General features: G+C 37.5%; 1 protein-coding gene across 1 annotated transcript in view; it reads left to right on the top strand.

The window, feature by feature from the left end:
• Window positions 1-22,173, top strand: part of PTBP2 (polypyrimidine tract binding protein 2) — a 23,781-nt gene extending 1,608 nt beyond the window's left edge. Inside the window, exons 2-14 of the mRNA XM_053468726.1 lie at window positions 4,588-4,618; window positions 7,987-8,062; window positions 11,407-11,579; window positions 11,809-11,952; window positions 13,204-13,365; window positions 14,246-14,356; window positions 14,526-14,721; window positions 15,268-15,407; window positions 17,122-17,155; window positions 17,589-17,681; window positions 19,869-20,085; window positions 20,545-20,622; window positions 20,708-22,173. Coding sequence (XP_053324701.1) covers window positions 4,588-4,618; window positions 7,987-8,062; window positions 11,407-11,579; window positions 11,809-11,952; window positions 13,204-13,365; window positions 14,246-14,356; window positions 14,526-14,721; window positions 15,268-15,407; window positions 17,122-17,155; window positions 17,589-17,681; window positions 19,869-20,085; window positions 20,545-20,622; window positions 20,708-20,837 — 1,585 coding nt within the window. The 3' untranslated portion in view covers window positions 20,838-22,173. The remainder of the gene's footprint in view (window positions 1-4,587; window positions 4,619-7,986; window positions 8,063-11,406; window positions 11,580-11,808; window positions 11,953-13,203; window positions 13,366-14,245; window positions 14,357-14,525; window positions 14,722-15,267; window positions 15,408-17,121; window positions 17,156-17,588; window positions 17,682-19,868; window positions 20,086-20,544; window positions 20,623-20,707) is intronic.
• The last annotated feature ends 344 nt before the right edge of the window (window positions 22,174-22,517 follow it).

Here is a 22,517-nt window from a genome sequence, read left to right as displayed (position 1 = left end):
GAAATTATTTAATTTAGTTTGTGTTTTACATATTACAATCCATATACAATCTCAATGGGGTGTTCCTGTGGATTAGGCCATGACCACCAAAAATGCCTAGTTTACATGGCCTAATAGGGGCAGCTTTTGCTGTTACTTGTGCTATGAAAAATAAGAGTAAAAAACAAACTATATAGAACATACTCCTGTGCAGGCTGCTTCCCATAAATAAATTGCTTTGCAATTACACATTATTCCCCTATTAGCAGTAAATCACAAAGCAGAAGTGTAGACAGGTAATGGAATAAGCAATGGTGTCTGACGTTCATAAATGTACAGTACTGTTCAAAATGTTTAGGCAGATGAGAAAAAAAATCCTGTAAAGTGAGAAGGCTTTCAAAAATAGACATGCTAATAGTTTTTTTTTATCGTTTAACAAAATGCAAAGTGAGTGAACAGAAGAAAGAATCTAAATCAAATGAATATTTGATGTGACCACCATTTGCCATCAAAACAACATCGCTTCTTCTAGGTACACTCAGTCAGGGATTTGGTAAGCGTATAGATTTGTATAATTGTTTAATCATACACCCATCATCAGTTTAATATGTAGGTTGAAACACCATCATTAACTGAAACAGATACAACTGTATAGGAGGAATACAACTGGGTAGGAAACAGCCAAACTCACTAACAAGGCGAGGTTGCTAAAGCCAGTTTAATATTAGTAAATCATACACCATGGTAAGACTGAACACAGCAACAAGATACGAGGCTACCGTATTAGCAAGGTTTCTCCACGGTAGAAATTCCATGGCAAACAGGGGTTTCCAGATATTCTGTCCAAGCTCTTTTGAAGAGGCACAATGAAACGGTCGATGTTAAAAAGCATAGAGGCAGTGGTCAGCCAAGAAAACTTAGTTCAGCGTATGAAAGACAGGTGATGCTTACTTCTTTTGGCAGTTGGAAGATGTCCCGCAGTGCCATCAGCTCAGTATTGGCAGAAAACAGTGGGACCCAGTACGCCCATCTATTGTTGGGAGGAGTTTGAGAATACGTGGTCTTCATGGAAGACTTGCATCCAAAAAGCCATAGCTTCAACTCAGCTACTCACAACAACACAGGAACCAGGGTTCAGAAAAATGGCAACGAGTGCTCCGGTCTGATACGTCAACGTTTAAAATATTTGGCTGTAACAGAAGTCGGTTTGTTCGCTGAATGGCTCTGGCTTTATTGCTGAAGGGCTAATGAGCATTACAAGAATGAGTGCAACTTAGAGGCTGCATTTCGTCAAAAAGAGTTGGGATATGGTGAGAATTGATGGCCTCCTCAATGCTGAAAAGTACAGGTTGATATTTATCCATCATGTAATATTATTAAGGAGGCATCTGATTGGCTTGAAATGTATTCTGCAGCATTACAACAACCCAAACCATTCAGCCAAAGTTATTACAAAATATCTTAAGCGGAAAGAAGAACAGGGAGTCCTGAAAATGGTGTTATGGCCCCCACAGCCGTAATCTTAACATCGAGTCTATCTGGGAATGCATGGAGAGAGAGAAGCAATTAAGGCTGCCTAAATCCACAGAACTGTGGAGGTCTCCGATATGTTTGGGAGAACCGACCTGTGATATGTTTGGGAGAACCGACCTATAATATTTAATTTCGATTTTTCTTCTGTTCATTTACTTTACATTTTGTTAAATGTTGATAAACTCTTAACATATCTATTTTTAAAGTATCCTCACTTTACAGCATTTTGTTCACACCTGCCTAAACCTTTTGCACAGAATAGGTTTTTCTGCCAACAACTTTTTACATTAGTCAGAGGTTGGACGACGTGCCCACAAAGCCAGCGTAAATCTGGTTGATCTCTGACTGTGGCGAGTAAGTCCTTTCTTTACCAGATTTACTTTACTCTACACATTCGTTAACTGTAAAAGCATTTTGGGCCTTAAATATAGTGGTGTAAGTGGCTTGTTCTTTGCCAAGTTAGCCATTATTTATTTGTTTTCAAAAACAATTTTGCATTAGTTATTGTATATTTTATTCAATCTATAGGGTACGCTATATGACGCGCTGATTTCACTGGATGACAGCATACAGCTAAGGGCGGGGTTATTAGAAAATAAAGGGTTAACTGACATAATATAAAATAATTTTTAGATTAAAAAAAATCAAGGGCAACTGGGGCCTGACCCTTTGTGAACAATTTTGGACCAACTTGGGAGACAGGAATGCAGCGGGGTCGTGTAAGCATGCTTGATAGCATGAATGTGTGTGTGTTAGCGTGAGAGTGTAAGTTTGTGCGATCTGGTGCACATGTGATTTACCAGGGATAGGGGAGCCAAAAGACTGATGGGGCCACTTGGCTTAACCTACTTCCTGACCGCAAGGTGCCAGTCATATATGTCAGCCTTTTGTGGTGCATCTGCTTCTGAGGAGTACAACTCCCATAACATTCATCACAAAAAAAATGTTTAGGATTTTTTTTTTAAATGTGATTTTCTGAGAGGTGGCTGATTGTGTCTGGTCTCCTTCCAGTGTTTTAGCGAGGTGATCAGATAGCATACTGACATTTTTCAATTTTTGAGGCTGCTGACCAGTCTAGAGCGCACACCCTGCTTCTTTATTCATGGTGTTGCATCTGTCATGGGCATACATAACGAATTCTAAATCAGACATTCTGTGAGGAGAGCCTAAACTCTGCTGCCTTGGCGGCCTGCTAGCAGGTAGTGCGCCATGGTGCTGCCTGGTTTCATTCCTGATACACTGGTGAACTTAACAAGAAGCTTTTCAAGTTGAAAAATCCGTCTTAACTGCATAAAGGCCAACACTCTTTGCCTCGCTGATACCTGCTTTAAGTATTAAGTATTATTGCTACTTTAACTATAACTGAGTTTACCTGTGCTGGTATATTCAATCATGTTTTACAAAATGCCTTTCTGAAAAAGAAAGGGTATCCCTTACTAATCTTTTGTAAACCTTCCTGGACAACAAGAACTTTGCATGTATGTTATACTTAGCATTAATTTTATATCATTTATCAATGAGTTCTTTGTTGGCAGAACATTTGCTCTCTGTAGGTTTCGTCATATTTCTCTCATTATGTCAAGAGTTAAGTTATGAGTATGCTTGAATCAGGTAGTTGTGCGTTATGTCTTGGGAAATTAAATTCCAGTCAACAGTTGGGCTATTGAAAAATTGCTTTTCAAGTCATTCAGTCATTGCCGTACTATTAATTATTTAAAATATTTTAAAACATAAATCTACACAGTGTTTAAAGTGGAAGTTGCAAGGAAAGAATTATTTCTTTAGCCTTAAATTTAGTACTGCATCCAGCCTGGAGGCCGCCATAGTTGTGAGTCATGTGATATTTTGGATGACCTGCTTAAACACTGAATAGTTTAACTAGTGAATATCTCCTAAAACTGAGCCGTTCAATTATTTACTACAAGGCAGTAAGATAAGGAGTAAAAATAGTTCTCTAGAACAGTTTTATTTTTTAAATAATTTGAAATAAAAAGTGGTCTTCCAGTACCTGTGACTTACCTTGTACATCATCTGTTAAAATCGCTTCCACATAGCCCCAATTGATTGCACCGCTGTTGCTAGCCAGTCTACAACCTCCACATTTCTGTTAATGAGATTGCTTCTGCAGCAAACCACATGCACCGGTAACACCGGTTGACAAACACAATGATTGTAAACACTTGTTGTTCTCTGCCTTTCTCCTCCTATGATCATGAGCTGGAGAGAGACAGAGAACTGTAAGAAAACTGTTAAGATTTCGTTGTTGCCCCTTTTGCAAATGACATGGAGGGATTCTGCAAATCCCCTGTCCCATATTCATTTGGCCCTTGGCCCGCCCCTCTGCTATTTTCAATGGAAGAGATGTGTCGGCCAAACAGATCTCTCGGCAAGTGCTTCCAGTTAGCTCCGGCGCTGACCCCCTTGCATAAATGTGGAAAGCACTCCTATCGATTTCAATGGGAGCAATTTCCTACCACTGGCAGCCAATCAGCGGCAAGAAATATTGGACCATGGAGAACTGTAAACTGTCCCTTTAACTCAGCAGCATTTTATTTGTAATGTATATTTGCATAGAATGTTAATGTCACATTTATGTAATCTTTTTAGAAGATATCTGCTTCTTAGGGTTTGTCATGCTTAGTTCACATCTGTTTATCGACAGCACACTAAACATCTGCTCCCTTAATGCAACTGTGAATTGTAGCATAAAAGGCACAGTCTTCCAAAGAATGTAACATGTACAAAATATTTGTTGAGCTCTCAATATATTAGAACAAAATATCCAGAAGATACATGGCTTGCACACAAGGCTGGCATTGGTATTCGTTTCTTGGGATTCTTAATTGCATGTCTGCCCGGAAAGGTTTGACATCACACTCCTGTCCCTGTGTGTGGTCTGGTAATAGAAAGTGCTTTGATCAGTCAATGTACTGACTAAGAGTTTGTTGAGTTTTTAGAGGTTTATAGAACCAGTGGCCAGGAACACTATTTAGATATTTCAGAGAGAATGTGACATTAAATAATGTTTTTTGTAAAGATAAACAGATAACCTTTGCCTACCTTCTTTTTTTTCAGCATTGTTACTGATGTGGCAGTTGGCGTTAAGGTATGCTTAAACAAGATCTTTCTACATTTCTTCAATGCACTGTTGAATTTTTTGTATAACTGCTTTTATCGCTTATTTTGGTTAAGATCTGACAGAAATGCTACAGTCTCAGTTTCATGGTTCATAAAAGATGAAGGTGTTTTTTTTTTTTTTTTGCCAAATTATTTTGTTAGCTGTCTGATTTGGCTCTCCTGTATTAGATGCTTATTCTTTTCCCAAAAACCTACACATTCATGCTGGTATGACAGAGCTAGTTTGGTACACTTCTTTTTTTCATTTATTTTTGCAATGTTCTTAGGTATCCTGTTTGCGATATAATGTACACATTTATAGGAGATTCCATTGGTTGCCATAGTGATCACCCCTCTTTATGCCCTTTGTACATAAAATCCATAGACCCTGATGGCAGATAAGAGCTATTCGGTCCTCATTTAAAGACTCAAGGCTTAATTAGTTCTTGGCCTTGCCTGAGATTCAGGAGCCATATTCCTATCCTATGTATGTTTAGATTCCCTTACTGTGTCAACCTCTGCCACCTCTACTGCATCGTGCTTTTCCTTTCTCTGATTAGCACTGTCTCCTTACAAGGCTACAGGCAGTGAAACTGTATGAGCCTTCAATGCTGTCAGATTAATTTTCCACTCCTTTTCAGGTTGTATAAGTAGAATGTATACATTGGCTCACAGAGCATTCTTAGCTCAGTGTAGTTCTGAAGTATTGATTGTTGAAGTAGTGATGTATGGACAGAGGTAGTAGTTGCCTGGTAAAATTGGTAAATGATGAACTGCACCTGCTGTGTGAGCTTTACTACAGTTTAGATAATGTGGATCCCAAGATGTAGAGCCCAGTGTACACTACATGAGAAAAAGCATGTGGACAAGCGCATGCCAAACACATGATTCTATAATAATAGACATAAATATATGCAGTAAAAGCCTTCCGCTGTTCTGACATAGCTTTCCTTTAGATGTTGGAATAGTGCTGCTGTGGCTTAACAATTCAATTTGTTGGACACATGTCAGGAACCACAGGTTTAGGACCAACCGCTCTGAGCTTTTGAGATCATTCACCTGCCCATGTCACCATCAGGAGTCTCTGAAATAAAGAATAAAGTCTTACCTAAAATGCCCACAAAGTGATGGGTGCACATAATCTTCTAGTTTGTCATTTTCAGGCTATTATTACTCATCCACCAAACGACTTGTCATCGTCCTAGGCTGCTTTGCCATGGAAACCCATTTTAACATACTTGTTTGTAACTTGGTAGCGAGTGATAGTACAGGCTAATTTAAAGCACTGTCTGTTTCCGGACTCTTCAGTACTGTTCAGTGAGCTTGTGTTGCCTTAAACTTTGCAACTGAGCTCTTGCTGCTATCTTGTTCTGCTTCACAGTAAAGGACTTAGGATTGCCAGGGTCAGCTGTAGGATGGCAGAAATGCGTCAAACTGGAAAGGTCTTATCCTATGACAATGCCATATTTATAGTAACCAAGGTTTGCTGTATTCTTGATGTTATAAACCTATAAGCAAGGGAAGTGTCTGAAATTGCCCAATCCACCTTTTAGAAAGGATGTCTACACGCTTTGTGCTACGTAGCATAATGTAAAGTACACTGCTTGTGCATTTGTTTTTGTATGGAATGCTGTGTGTATACCCTCTCCTGTGGCATAATGTATTGACACACACAAATGCATGCAATTCTAAGTAAAATGTATTTGCACCGTCTGAATGTTACATATTTTTCCCATTGATTTTTGTCAAATTGGATTTTGCTTTGTGTAGATGGAGTTTGAGAGACACCAAAATACAAGCATTTGATGGTTGTTTCATTTATAGCATGTGCTAGGTAATGAAACAGTAAGGGAAATTTAAACAGGCCCTGACAAACCTTGGTTGCCATGGCAACAAGAAACCACTTCTTGGCACCCTGGGTTTTGCAGGGCTACCATCATGAATGCAAGTTACGTGACCCTGCTGGGTGCCTCACTGTGCCCTTGCAGGAAAGCATAGAGTGCCGGATTCACTGTGACAGAAAATAGGCAGTGGCGTGTCTCCACGAGGTGAGTGGGGGAGTACTGTATGTGAGTGTGTGTATACTATGTCAGTGTGTATGTGTTTACTGTAGTGTCAGTCAGTGTGTATATTTGTAGATGTAAAGTGCTGGAGTCTGTGTGTTTATGTGTATACTGTATGCGTGTGTGAATGTATAGTGCCAGAGTTAGTATGTCCACTCTATTGCAGTGCCAAATTCACTGTGTATGTGTCCATAGTGTTAGTGTGTCATTTGATATATGTATAGTGTATCCAGTGTGTGGTGCTAGCGTGTATGGTGTTTGTTAGTCTGACATTAGCATGTGTATATGTCAGCATGTACTGTTAGAATGTGTATTAGTGGATGGTTTTAGCGTGTGTACATAAGTGTAGAATATTTGGCTGGCTCCAAGATCCAAACCAAATTTGTGGGCCCCTGTGCATGGGATAGGCATAAGGATATCCTTTATCCAAACCGGTTTGAATCCTTAGTGCAGGAACTATATGAATAAAAGTATGTGGGCACCCCTTCTAATTAATGGGTTAATGCGTTTCAGCCACACCCGTTCCTAACAGGTTCATAAAATCAAGCACATAGGCAGCTGTCTCTACAGACAAACATTGGCTGTAGAACGGCTCGTAATGAAGACCTCAGTGACTTTAAATGTGGCACATTCGTAGGATGTCACTTTTGCCACAAGTCAGTTTGTGAAATTTCTGCCCTGCTAGATCTGCCCCGGCACACAGTGAGTGCTGTTATTGTGAAGTGGAAGCATCTAGGAGAAACGGCTCAGCTACAAAGTGGTAGACCACTCGCAGAGCGATGAAGTGCATAGCGTTTACAAAATCACCTGTCCTCTGTAGCATTACTTACTGCAGGATTCCATACTGCCTCTGGAAGCAACATCAGCATAAGAACTGTGTCGGGAGCTTAATGAAATGGGTTTCCATGGCCAAGCAGCTGCATGCAAGCTGAAGATGGCTATGTCCGATGCCAAACGTTGGCTAGAGTGATGTAAAGCGCATCACCTCTGGACTCTGGAGCTGTGTAAACGTGTTATCTGGCTGTTGTAGCCACATGGAGGAGGCCAGCTCCTTATAAATGCCCAATGATTTTGGAATGGGATGTCCAGCAAGCTCATTTATCTGACAATACATGGTTAAGCGTCCACATGCTTTAAAAAAAAAAATAAAATCTATGATTAGTGCGCAGGATTTGACGTAAAACACTGCCGTCCCGTTTGTTTACAGTTATTCCTAGTATTTTGGTTTGAATTTTACCATCTTTTAAGTGTGTTTTTCTTAATTTTCAAAATGGCCTTTGTGTTTTGTGTTTAGAGAGGATCAGACGAGCTGCTTTCCGGAAGTGTGCTTAATGGCCCTAGCTCTAATATGAGCAATGTAGTTGTAACTGGTAAGCTTTTCAATCATATTTGTCAAAATGATGTTAAAATTTGCATGTCAATATTTCTTTGTTTTACAGCAAAGTGCGTGACTTCACACTTTCAGAAATATTTCCTGGATTTGTCCATATGCTTCTTATGGTACTCTGATTACCTGTGATCCTTTTTCTTTTATCCTGAAGCTTTGTGCGGCCTCAGGCAAAATAACTGATTTTATTTATTTCTTACATGGACAAAGTACTTATTAAACAAGTGCAATAAGACAAAGTACCCTTCAGCATTGTTAATGAGATATTACATGACTTATTTGTAACTGCATTTTAATCTATTCTAAATATTTATAATCCTCACCATATACGTTCTACCTTGTAGTAAAGTTGAAGCATGTAGTGCGCTGATAGTATTTGAAGCTTTAGATTTCTTAAGAGGACAAGTCACATTATTCCATAGAAATCGTCCTGATCAGTTCAAAACAGGAGGCTAAATGTTGTGCAAGAAGATTAACACCACATATTTTAAGATATTAGCAGTACAATATAAGTCTTGAAACGTAATGTCCTTCCACTTCCAGAAGAAACTGATCTCTTGATAACATCATTATTTTATCCCTGAAATATTGCAACTGAAGCTAAGTTTGAAATCATCAAACTAATTATGGACATGCTCTTGGCATTTAGACAAATAATGATGCTTCTAAGGTTATACTTGGTTTTAAGGCAGCAGAGAATTGTGTTTTGCAGCAAAATTGAATTGTTTATGAGATATTGTCAGAAAGTTAAACGTTCTGTTATGGAATCTCTGTCTCCAGGGGCACATTTTGTGTTTCAAAGGCTGTCACTTAATTTTGTTTATTACGTTTATCCTCATTTCTGATAAAGGGGCATATTGTGTTAGCAAGACTGTGAATATAATTGGAGTGACATTGGGGTAATTATTTTCTTGTTTGAGAGCCACTAAACCAGCTACTATAAAACTGTGGTAGCCAGAACCATTCAGGTAAACTGGAGTGTGATAAAAGGAATTTGTCTTTTATTTGGCCCATTGATTTCAGTGGAAGCTCTTTCTCGCAAGTGACTAGCAGCTTCAGGTAGCTAAAAGTGACACAAACACCAGACAGCGGAGGGGGTGGGTCCACTGCAGCTTCTCCTAAAGGAAACTGACTTTTTATTCTGCTCACTACGCCACTGGTAAAAATGGATACTTACAAAGTACTTTAATGTGCATTTTCATGGCTGCATGTGTTAAGCAGTCCTTTTAAAAATGTCAGTACATTTTGCTCCATAATAAAAGTCAATAATTAAGGCCAACTTTGCATAGCAAGCAAAGCAATTTAACCCCTTAAGGACAATGGGCGGTCCCTACACCCATTGGAAACAATGCTTTTTGACCCCGTACATGTATGGGCTTTGTAATTAAGGGGTTCATTTGAACTTTGTTTATCCTTCTGCATTGCCATTTTTAATATCATGTTTTTACATTTCTCTTTATGTGAATTTGTGCAGCTCCTAGTTTCATTGGGAGCCCTTACAATTGTAGAGTATGTTGATTACCCCATAAAGTTTAAAGTATGAGTGATTAAAAGTGTACATTTGTTTCAATCTCTATGCACATGTTTTCTTTTTTTTTTCTTTTTCTGTTGAAACAGCCGTCATCTGTCCCTCCAAAGGGAAGCTTTTCTTTGTGGGCTTGTTCATGTTGGATATGAATAGCATTTTTTTTGTAAAGGCTCACATTTAGGACACTTTAAAAGTAAAGCTGCTCAGAATGTGTATAGCCTTTTGTTAGAGAGTAAATGGGATTCAGACATACAGTGTAGAATTATTTCAGATGATTATGACATTGTAAAGAATCTATTCATTGGTACTTTCCTCGGTTATTCCAAGGTCATTTTCTCCTGGGAGATGAGAGTGAAACAGGTGCAGAAATGCCCATGAACAGAGACCTAAATGTTTTACATTAGTAGTTTTCAGACAAAACAAAAGAATTTTCTTCTCGGCAAGAACAAAACCTCTTTAGTTTCCACAGAACACATAAATAAAGTAGGCCCTCTATTCTCTTTTTTCCCCATCTTGTCCCTAAGCAGCCTTAAAGAAATATCAGCTTTTGCATACCCTTGCGGGATGTATAATCAGCTCAGCTTTAAGTGGTATACACTCAACAGCATTCCTCCATGTAAGACGTTTGCGGCACATTCACGTCGTTAAGGTTTTTCACCACAAAAAGCAACAATACACCGGGTTCCCTTCCGCTGAAATAACCTTCCACGCAATTTAATTACGGAAGTACTTTTTAAAATATATAATTCTACCACATTTAAAGGGACAGTTTGATGTCCCACGCAGCCACAAATAATGCATATGTGTGGGAAAGGGGGATAAAAGCCTTATTACAATTTGTATTACAATTACAAAGGTCACGTATATTTAGGAGAAGCTGCAGTGTACTGCTCCTCCCCTGTAGTGTTTTCGAGCCAATTTTGACTGCTGGGTGCGAGTGGCTAGAGATCAGCGGGAGTGATATCTGCATGTGTGCTCTTGAGTCCCCTTAGATCACTTAAAATTCTTGCAGCCAGAGGTATAGCCGGCTGGTGGTGAGTATGCTGCACGTGTGCACTGACATATACGTCATGCAAGCCCAGGAGTGGGGGGGCCGTGCACGGGACAATTTCACATGTATTTGTCTGTTTAACTGCCTTACATGTAGAAGTACACATGTACGCAAGGCTAATCTCTAAGAAATTTGGTCAGGGTCAGCTCGCTATTGGTTTGGCCATCGTAATAACCAGTGGAATTTTCTACCATGTTTTTAATAAGCTCTTTGTTTTCAGTCTACCTCTGAGACAGAATTGAATTACAAAGTTTTGAACCTCTTCCAGAAATGGAAAAAAAAAATAAGTAACACGTTGTATTTTTCCTAGGCTGAAAGGCTTAATATGTTTAAAAAAAAAAAAAAAAAAAAAATAAGTTTAATTAAAAAGATAAAAATGAACATCCAATAGCCCTAACACTAGAAATATGAAATTAAGAAAACACTTTACTGCCTCCCAGACCAAATGTAGCAGAGAGCCGGAATATGACTACCCTATAAGAAAAAAGAAAAAAGTTTTAATTGCAAATATTAATTCACATATAAACTATTTTTCATATTTTGTAGTGCTTTCAACTTTCATATGTAGAAACATTATTTTTGCCAGTCATTCTACACAATTTGGCAATATTCTTGTTTTGGATTGCCCTGGATCTTTCATCAGTTGAAATGAACGCAGAATATATAATATATTGTGTACGAATTACATTGGATACAATCCTTGAATTGATTTATCTAAAATGTGGTAATGGTAGAATCTGTCTTTCAGCCAATGGTAATGATACCAAAAAGTTCAAAGGAGATGATAAAATGGAAAGTACCCCTTCTAGAGTGCTTCACATTCGAAAACTTCCTGGGGAAGTAACAGAAACCGAAGTCATTGCTTTGGGGTTACCATTTGGAAAAGTAACCAACATCCTAATGCTGAAAGGGAAAAATCAGGTACTTTTAAAATGTTTATATATACTTTTTATTAAACTTACAATGAGATATTTTGTGGTGTTATGTGATTTAAAATGCCTTTTGCTCATTCAGTTTTTTTTAAGCAAAGAGTCACTTGCGCATATGATGTTCTTAAACTCATAGGTGACATTTATTACGTTTATCAGTATGGTGTGGTCCTGAGCTAAATGTCAGATGTTTTAATTTTAGTATCTGGTGTACTTTATAGGCTTTTTTGGAGTTAGCTACCGAAGAAGCAGCTGCCACCATGGTAAACTATTATACTACTATGACACCTCATCTACGCAACCAGCCTATATACATTCAGTACTCAAACCATAAAGAACTAAAAACAGACAGTGCATTAAATCAGGTAGGTGTATTTGTCTTTTGTTGTAAAAAAGAATATTTATATATTATATTTTATAATGTTGTGTGTGTGTGTGTATGTATATATATATATGAGACCGATCCTATAACAGTAAATTACTATTTTTATTTTACTACAATTGGAGGGACAATAATCATTCAGAACACTGTTTCTGTGTAAATATAACCAATGTTATAGAACGTTCTTCTGTTTAAGGTGTGTGAAAACCCTCCGCCACCACCCCTTAAGCGAAATGCCTGTGTTGTGCCATAGTTTACCAGATCATATACTGTGAATTTCGATCCTGTATAATGGGGAATTGGAGTTTTTTTATAAAGCCATTGTATGCAGAGCTTATTCCCAGTATAACAAAGAATAAAAAAGGGTAAAATAATGTGCAGATTTATTTTTAAAGACGTTTAAGGCTAAAAAAGCAAATATGGCTCCAAAGGGATTATTTAGTGTCAATATTTCAATATTAAACCTGGATAAAACCTATCCTAACATATACTATGTCTCCCATTTTATAATGTTGGTTGTTTAACCCTTTCAGTCGCCTTAGGACATACCTGTACGTCCTTAAAACTTGTGGCAAGAAGCCCATTAGGACGTACGGGGATGTCCTGACTTTGCCGCTACACGGGAGATTAGGCTGTCTATCAACAGTCTGGACTCTCCTCTGTTGGCAGAAGCCCGCATTCCAGGCTTCCTGCCAAATCATTGTATGTATCGGCACTCGCTGCAAGCGCCTGTACACAGTCATCCCATTGCTTCCCCACTGGCTGATTGCAGTTCATTTGGAGCTCAATGATGTCACCATGACGTCTCCGACATGAAAGAAAATCTGAGAGATCCCCAAAGGGATCTCAAGCCCTACTGCACTGGGAACAGTGCAAAAACAAGAAAAAAATTTAAATAATAACCAAAAATCACTTCCTCCAAACCCCTTAAGTCAATAAAATATGTTTCTGGGGTATAACTGTAATCGGGAGATGTAACTGAACATAAATGGGGTCATTCTTCAGCTGTGACACTTTCAGCATAGAAGGAAATTGTAGCAAGATTACCAAAAAATATTATATTGATTTGTTTTATCCATTATCCCTAATAATTTGTACGGATTCATCAAATATGGAAAAGGAGAATCATGGTTTAACAAACAAATGGTAGCATTTACAACAATGGTTTTTTGGTTAATAAAATCCCCGGCACCCGACAGGTTAACTTTTGCTTGTATATGTATTTTTCTTTCAGCGTGCTCAAGCTGTACTTCAGGCTGTAACAGCAGTCCAGACATCAAATTCATCTGTGGGTACAACTCCGGGAAGTGAGAGTGTGTTATCAGCACAAAGCCCGGTATTGAGAATAATTATTGACAACATGTATTATCCCGTCACACTCGATGTCCTCCACCAGGTTTGTAAATGGCACGTGATTCATGAAAGAAACGTGCATGCTTTCTATGTTTTTGTTTGATTATCATTGCCCTGGTTGATTTATATTTACTTGGCCTGCACACTTGCTGCATTAACCACATACTCGTGGGGAAAAGTGACCAAATGTTATTTTACTTTGCGATATTTTATTTAATTTAAATACTGATTGACTTTGGTCACACAAAAGCAGAATGCTGGGAGATAGGGGGATTCATTTTCTTCATAATGATGTAATTTAGTTTCTCTTCTCATAACGAACAATCTGCTAAGCACATAGTGTTATTTCTTGGCAAGATATAGAAACAAGGCCTAAAGAGAAAGGAGTTATGTTATCAATCATCTACTACCACATTTTCCCTTGTGTGCCCATCATATGCGCTTCCCTGTTGGACTCAGAAATGGGTATACTCCATTGCTTTACACTTGTGTGGTGACTGTGGCTACATTTGCTTTCAAAGCTAGCACATAAGGCTGGGTGGTGCTTTTGAGAGATTGAATTTTGGTGTCAGCAAAGCAGAATGGGTTGCTGCAATTGAAACCCACAGGCACAGTAAAAGGGTAGCAAGTTTTATATACACTGGGTTACTGTGTGGCAGTGAAGCACAACCAATTTCAGCACACATTTAAAAATGTTTTTTTGAATCCGGCACTCACAGAAATGGCTTGTTTTTGTAAGGTCAAGGGCCAGCCCTGTATCTCAGCTTTATATATGCACTTACTGTAAACTATGAATGTGATTATCATGTCATGTAGATTAATAGGTTCCTAAGGGGTTTTTTGTAAGTTATTTTATCGTATTGCATATTAAGCAAACAAATACATCTATCTGTAAAGGTGACATCACTGTGTTTTATGTACAGATATTTTCTAAGTTCGGTACTGTGTTGAAGATAATCACGTTCACAAAAAACAATCAGTTTCAAGCTCTGCTACAGTATGGAGACCCTGTTAATGCACAGCAAGCGAAACTCGTGAGTAAAATATTTCCTGTATTCTTATATGGTACTTAAAATCTTTGTTTTCTCCGCATGCTTCGGGTTTTTCATAAATGTGTCATACATAGCTACTATCCACTGTATTCTTCATTTGTTATGAAAGTACACAGCATATTGGATCATCTTTTGTTTTGATCATCCACAGGCTCTTGATGGTCAAAATATTTATAACGCTTGCTGTACCCTACGGATTGATTTTTCTAAATTGGTAAATTTAAATGTCAAGTACAACAATGATAAAAGCAGGGACTATACTCGTCCAGACCTCCCATCTGGAGATGGGCAGCCTGCGTTAGACCCTGCTATTGCTGCAGCATTTGCAAAGGAGACCTCTCTTTTAGGTATGGTATTGTTTATTTTTTCCAGCTTGTGTTATAGCGGGCAGATCAGCTTTGTTATGTAACACATTGTACAGTGCCTCTCTTCATGATATCCAAGAAGTCCAATTATGGGATTGTTCTACATCTTGGCTAGATATGTTTCTGAGACTAGCCTATGCAATGTACCAGCTATTACAGAACAAATTTAAAATTATATCTACGTATATTACCTTCTGTAGGTGTTACTAAGCACAATCAGTGCATTGTGCCAATTCTCAGACATGGGGTACATGTTAAAGTCCTCACAGAAAACTGATATGAATCCCTTTCCCCTATTAGGAATTATTATTAGGAATAGTATCACCGCTCTTGATGTTTTGGAAGCCAGAAATTGAAATACGTGTTATGTCCCCATCAGTGTTGTAAAGCAAAATGTGAATTAACACCTGGGAGTTGTATGAGCATATCTGTGGTGTGTTTATAATCTGTGGGGTTGTAAAGATACTGGTTGCCTGCCATATATCATCATTTTGGAGATTAATGGTAACCACTTGTTTCACGTTACAGCTGTTCCAGGTGCATTAAGTCCTTTGGGAATTCCAAATGCAGCAGCAGCCGCTGCTGCAGCAGCCGCTGGTCGAGTGGGAATGCATGGAGTTCCTACCAGTAGCAACACTGTGCTCCTTGTAAGCAATTTGAATGAAGAGGTTAGTGTAACTACACTGTTTTTTAACCTACTTAAACAGGTTCATACACCATATACATATGTTTGTTTCTTTTCCCTCTAAACATTTAACCATTTTTACTTCCATGAATGAAATCAGCAGACCTGTCCCGTAAAAGCAACTTTACGTTAATTACTCAGACAGAAACTGTTTTGTTTTTTGTGTTTCAGCCCCTCCTCTCACTTATATATAACTACTGTTTTGTAGCACTGTCATATTTTCATAATTTTTGCCAACTTCCAACCTTCTCCTGCCTGACTGGGTTCTGGTTTTATATATACCTAGTGCTGGGTGCTAGGAATTTTATACATCGTGCTTGAGAAGGGGTTCATTGCCATAAATGCCACATGCACAATATGTTCCAAAGGCAGATTTGTTAAATGTGCTTTTAAATAAAAAAATGCTTAACCAATGAAAGGTAGAAACAACAAAACATACGTTTTGTTTCTGTAGTCCCGATTAAGGTGTTTTGGTAAGTGTAGTCTAAAACCACTTTGTGTGTGGACTGAGGCCAGTTTTGATGAAAACAGTTATAACACAATGTCATTCTTATAATGTTAATTGCACAGCAAAAGGGCAACTTTCATTTATGTTGCTATTTCATTTTCTGTTTGCTTTTTCATTTCGTCCTTTGTGTTGCTTTTTATTTTATACAAATCTCAATTTTTGTCAACCTCTCTAATACATTTTTCTTTCAAGGTTCTTCCAAAGAGTTTGATGAAGCTCTCTTCCTGTCTTTAGTAATCTTTTAATCTTTGCAGTAAACGGGCAATCATTCACTCTACTAAACTGTATCTTTCTTTGAAAGCTGTCTCTTTTTTTCTCCTGTCTCTTAACCTCTCCCCACATTTGTTTGGACACTCTGTATTCTGCTGTGAAATGTGGGAAGTTGGATTTTCAGGTTATATTGATGGCTATCTTTCGTTGTTTTGTTGTTTGGGCGTATCAAAACGCTGCTGTGATACAGACACTGCTTTGTGTTTCGGTGCTCCTCTGTAGTAAACATTTCTTTAGGTTTGATCACATTTGGCCTATTCATTTTTTTATGCATGTTACAAAAACTTGGCAGTCATTGTTTAAGAGACTTCCCCATCATTTCAAAGCCAGTCGTGCTAATGCAGTGAAATGTGAAAAACTAGAAACCTGAAGTTTCTACTGCATGTTGTCCCCTGTTGAGATATAGTATTATGATGTTCTCTTATATGAATGTGTTTACCCATATTTGTCTTGGATGACTACATTTTTATTCAGTTTTTCTTGTACAGTACATAAACCAACCATTTTGTTTCTGACCAAACTCCTGCATTTCCTTTGTACTGACCTTTTATTTTATTTTCTCCCCAATTCTTTTTTTTCTTTTGTTCTTCATCACTGTTTCCTTCCCTTTTTACATCCTCTTCCCTGTGTGGTCTTCTTCTACCTGTCCCCTAATGTTTTCCAAAAACCAATGTCCAATCTTTTCCTACCTTCTATGTCTGTCATCTCCTTCCCCACTCAAAATGTTCATGCTTCTTTGCTTGAACAATATGTTCCTTGGACCAACTTGCCCCAATTAACTGCCTTGAACCATGATCCATGACCACCTTCACCATTCTACGGGAACCACCCTTCGTTATGGATGATCTGTTCATCTCCGCTCTTCCTCGACTCTTCTCTCTTCTTGTCTTACGCTGCTTGCTCTTCTCTCCTTCTAAAGATGGTTTCGCCCCAAAGTCTGTTTACCCTCTTCGGTATGTTATTGTTAGCACTATACTTTTATTATTAATTTCATTTTTGGTTTCACCTTAATTCTTATTTGTAGCTAGCAGTCTGGCTTAAAATTGAGTAGTAATTATTTTGCTATTTATTTTTTATTTTTGCTATTTTGTTATTATTTTTCTTTTTAACTCACCATAGACACATTATTTTAATGCATGGTAATTTATTTTGCATGGTCTTAATTTTATCATTCACATAGCTTTGAGGGTATATCAAATATATTCTTATCCAAATTTCACTGTCCAAAGATCTTGGTCTGCTTTTCATTCTTGTGTTAGGACTGGTTGGTTGATGATGATGATGATGTCTGACTGTGACTTTATTAGCTGAATTGTGTTCCTTTAGCCAGACCTTGATTTATGTGTACACTTCTCTTTGCATTGTTTATTTTATAATCTGGAAAAGGTGTTTATGGAGATGTGCAGCGCGTGAAGATTCTGTACAATAAGAAAGACAGTGCGCTTATTCAGATGGCTGACGGGAACCAGTCGCAGCTAGGTAATCCATCTACTTCATATTCTGAATTGTTTATCCAATAGTCTTCAATGTAGCATTGTGGGCCTTCATGCTATTCAGAAGTGCATAAGTAAATTAATTTTATTAGAATTGTAAAAAAACATAATTATTTTTATTAGTTATCAGTAGAATTGTTTGGAGATCTAGTTTAAAAGGCCCCCTCATGAAAAATAAATGATCAGCAGCAGGATTTAGTAAAGCCAGCATTATCTGATCAATTTCCTTCTTGTGTGTGTCATGTGACATCTCCCCCAGCTGCCTCCACTGAAAGCAGGGAGCATACTGCTGTATGTTTCTTGCACACGCTCAGTCCTGCTTTAATCAGTCAGTGGGAGCTGCAGCAGCCAATCAATGAGAATGTTACTGTCATGTACAAGAAGTTTGCATACTAATGCTTCCTGTTTTAGTATATGTTAACAGGGAGGAATAATCACCCATATGCATTTTTCCATGACATACGCATGTGGCAAAGTTTTAATAAAAATGTATTGTTTTAACATTAAAACGCAGTTACGTAGGTGCGTTGAGTTTTTTGTAAAAATGGGAATTTGGAAAATTGGTAAAGTTTAGTTTGCATCGATCTAGGGATATATCAGCTTGAGAGCGTTTAAAATGGATGCACAGCCTGAGCACAAAGTACTAGCTGTATACAGTAATGTAGGCTAGCACTTACAAAAACCCTGGTTTTGTTTCATTTTTAAACCTACACAGCCTGCAAAACAATATAGATTCACTAAAACGCAATCATATTCCCTAAGTGTTGCGCCCGACGTGTGTTTCATCTGTGAGTCCTCTCACGGTTTCGCCAGGGGATATCAGCTGAACATGGTTGAGTTTTATTGAATCTATTTATGGTTTAGTAGGCAGTGTAGGTCTCTGGTAGGATATACGGTTATGCATCCACTGTTAGTACGTTTCACTCCTTGTTATGGGGTTCATCATTAGTGATTGTGAAAGCAACTCTCTATAGTAATGGTAGTATATGAGACTTTCTATTCTGCTCGTACATCCAGACCTTGTCTCGGATTTTTAGGAGCTTTTTTTTTTTCTTTATCTCTTGGCTATTGGAAATTGCAGATTAGATTAGGCCCTACATTTTGGTAGTTTGCCTTATTTTTCTAATGATTAGGCAAAAGGAATGTACCATTGTTTGATTTTAATAAAAGTTAAGTTTTACTAGGCGTGAGATATATTGCTGGGATTTCTAGTCGCATAGCTAGAACACATACAAGTGGCTAATATGAAGCTAGCTTAAAACTTTTATATTATGCAGAATAATTGGTTATTTCAGTGTTGCGGAGTTCTTACTCTGCGTGATGTCAGTTTGGAGTCTTCAGACGGCATTCTCCCCACAATCCCTTCTGCGTTCCGCACTGGCTGTTCATACTTAGAATTAAAATTATCGTATTTATCCTAAAATTTAACCTGAATCAGTATTGTGTATTTTGTACGCCGTGCAAGTTATCATTATAATGGCTAAATGTTAAGCTTCCTGTTTGCACATTGGCCACACTTCTTATTACTGGTTTAATAGCTCAGACTAGGGATTGCTTTTTTAGGTTCTTAATGTATTTTCCATATGAGAACCATAAAAGTTCCTTCTTACCATAGAGCCACCAAAGCCGTGCTGTAACTTTGCGTACACAGCTTTTGCTTGCTGCAGATACCGTCTCCGTCCTACAACTTCCCTACCACCTAAAACAGTAAAAAAAAAAAAAGTACAATAAACATAACAGGAAGCACAAACCCTCCTTAGTCTACCCAATTGTAGGCAGAGCAGGTCTACTGGAGATGTCCATCTTGAGCAGTCCTTACATTAACTACTTACTAGGGCTGGTGGGAACTAGTTGTTGCTTTAGTGTGTTTTGTATAAGCTTGTGTAACAGTTTGGCCTGATTGTATTTACTCAACGCTATTTGTTAAAAGTTTAGTTAGAGGTACTTACATTTTATTGAATCACTGATTAAATTGTTCATTGTTTTTCAACTGAAAAGTGTAATGTACTTATTATCGTTTCCTTAGGGTAATGTTTATTTTAATTAGATGGCATAATTGGGTGTATCGATGTTAAATAATACAAACTCTTGTAATGTTGCTTTTGTGTAAACCAGTTTGATTTAAACATATTTCATGTGTGCAGTTCATGACCCTTTTCTGTGCTTATTTCAGCAATGAGCCATCTTAATGGCCAGAAAATGTATGGGAAAATTATTCGGGTCACCTTGTCTAAACATCAAACTGTCCAACTACCTCGAGAAGGTCTTGATGATCAGGGGCTTACAAAAGATTTTGGAAACTCTCCTTTACATCGTTTTAAAAAACCTGGATCAAAAAACTTTCAGAATATCTTTCCGCCATCTGCAACACTTCACCTATCGAACATACCGTGAGTAGACCTGTACTACTGTTGCGCATGTCTACACTAAATGCATTTCCGATCAAGCCCTGTTGTTTGCCCTGTAGTTGTCCTTTTTCTCCTCATCTTAACTTTATTATACCGGAAACAGACACTGAGAATTGACATGAATACGATAGCATTCTGTGTGTTTAAATAGATTTTTATGCATCTTCATATGCTGTAATGGATTGTGGTCTACTGCCTGCAGTATTTTGAATCACATGGTGTTTTAGTACTGCCATCCATAAGTACATTTATCAGTTTTCAGTATGTAATTCTAAAGTTTCCAGCTAGTTGAATGAATTTTATAATTAATTGCGGGACCGCAGTATATGTCATGATCCTGACAATAAGAATCACTGTTATAATAACATGTTTTGCAAGACCTCTGCAAAGACCGTTACACTACCTCCTTGAGGTTTGTTCAAGAGTATATTCTTCTTGTAGGCAAGCCATAACTGAAGAAGACTTGCGTACACTTTTTACAAACACTGGAGGCACTGTGAAGGCATTCAAGTTTTTTCAGTAAGTTTGTTTTGTTTTGTTTTTTTGTTCTCTCATAGCTACTTTTCTTTATGTGAGTTCTGATTTTCTGATTTTGTTTACCTAGGGATCATAAGATGGCTCTTCTTCAAATGTCTACAGTTGAGGAAGCTATACAGGCGCTGATTGACCTCCACAATTACAATATCGGAGATAACCACCATCTGAGAGTTTCTTTTTCAAAATCAACAATTTAAAAATGCAGAGCATCAGGATTTATTGCATCAAGTGTATTGTCACCAATAGACTGTTCAGGAAAGTGGGGACCAGAGTCTTTGTTTTCCACTCTATTATCATTCCTTAGTTCATTGAATGATTCATTACAGTGCAGTTAATTCTAACTGCACATTTTCCAAGATGACTAGGGATGCTATTTTTTCCTTCATTTTACATGCATTTTTTTTTACATACGTGAACATGTGCCTTAAGGAATAATAGGATTTTTAAAGTGTTACCACTTAGGATATTGGCGAATTGTGGTGTTCAGGGCACATTGTTTCGTTTTACTATAAATATTTTGCACCAACTGGTGTGTAAAAAGGTTACGTTTTGAGTTAAGAACTTTTCTGTCGCTGACCTCAATTTTCTATATCTATGGTTTTTCTTTGCTTAAAATACATTTGCGATGAGGTAATATCAGCATTTTCTTCACTCTTGGCCTTCATAGTTTGTGTACTATGAGTTCAAATCATTTAGGGAGATAAAGATATTTTATTTTTTATAAAAGGCAAGAAAAATCCCTAGAAGTCTTAGCTGCGCGTGGTAAACATTATTAGAATCTGAACCTTTTTGTACACACTCTAGTGAAACGTATCATTTAAATGTTGGCACTAAAGTAACGTCTTGTTTGTGATTGAATATTTTCTGTAGGTTTTTTGAATTTGACATGACTGATGTGCATTTATCTTTATATTGCCATTTTTGTTTGTAATTATAATTCAAGGTATGGTCATGGTTTTCTGACTATGTAAAAACTGGTCTAGAGATTTTTGACTGGTGCATGTGTCTTACAAAGATAAGGAAAGCCTATGACAATGGAAGAATTTGTGGCATTTTTTTCTCCTTAAAGAAGCTGACAACCAGGTGGGACCAAAGTTAATGTGCCTTTAGTCTTAATTTACTTTACATTGTAATATTTTTTTTTTTTAAATCTTCAAAATATTTTGTATTTAGAAACAGACCTGAATATAGACATTGCTCGGAATCTACAATTTACAATCTGAAAACAGTTCAGCTTTCACCTGGGCTGTTGGATTGGTTCTGTAAGAACAAGTACATTTTTTTAAATTAATGTATTTGGTTTAAAAATTTACAGATTCTGTTGTGTATGTAGAAAAAAAATGTTCATGTATATTTTCTATTAGTTGAGTTTTTACATCTTTAGAAATGTAAAATTCACTATAGTTTGAAATCGGCACAATTAAAAATTAATTTTCTAACAAAGTTGGAAGGTTTGATGGTTGTTTGATTTCATCTTGTGTACCCTGCTTACCTCTGTAGCATGCTCAATAAACACTTCTATATCTCTGTTCACCTCTTCTGTCTTTCTCTGCTTCCTTTTTCTTTCTTCTGCTCTGTATTCTATCACTGTACTCCTAAATTCATACTCTCCTGTCAGGGTGGGAAAAAAAATGTTGTATAAAAATAATTTTAGCGCATTACAAATAGGTTATAAATACATATTTGGCCAACAAATGGCCAAAACCATTTCGTGTCAGATTCTACACTGCTCTGTATTGGCAGTGAAAATATAAAATAGTGCAATACATAGAAAATATTTCCCACCCTGTTTTACTCTGTTGCTTTTACGGAGCTCATTATTTACTGCGGCTTGTTTGTTTCTCTCTATTTAGTGTTCTCTATAATATGCTAATAGA

Source organism: Spea bombifrons, chromosome 6 (genome assembly GCF_027358695.1).
Source record: "Spea bombifrons isolate aSpeBom1 chromosome 6, aSpeBom1.2.pri, whole genome shotgun sequence".
Taxonomy (NCBI): Eukaryota; Metazoa; Chordata; class Amphibia; order Anura; family Pelobatidae; genus Spea; species Spea bombifrons.
The sequence above is the reverse complement of the archived record's forward strand: the minus strand, read 5'-3'. Positions and strand labels throughout refer to the sequence as shown.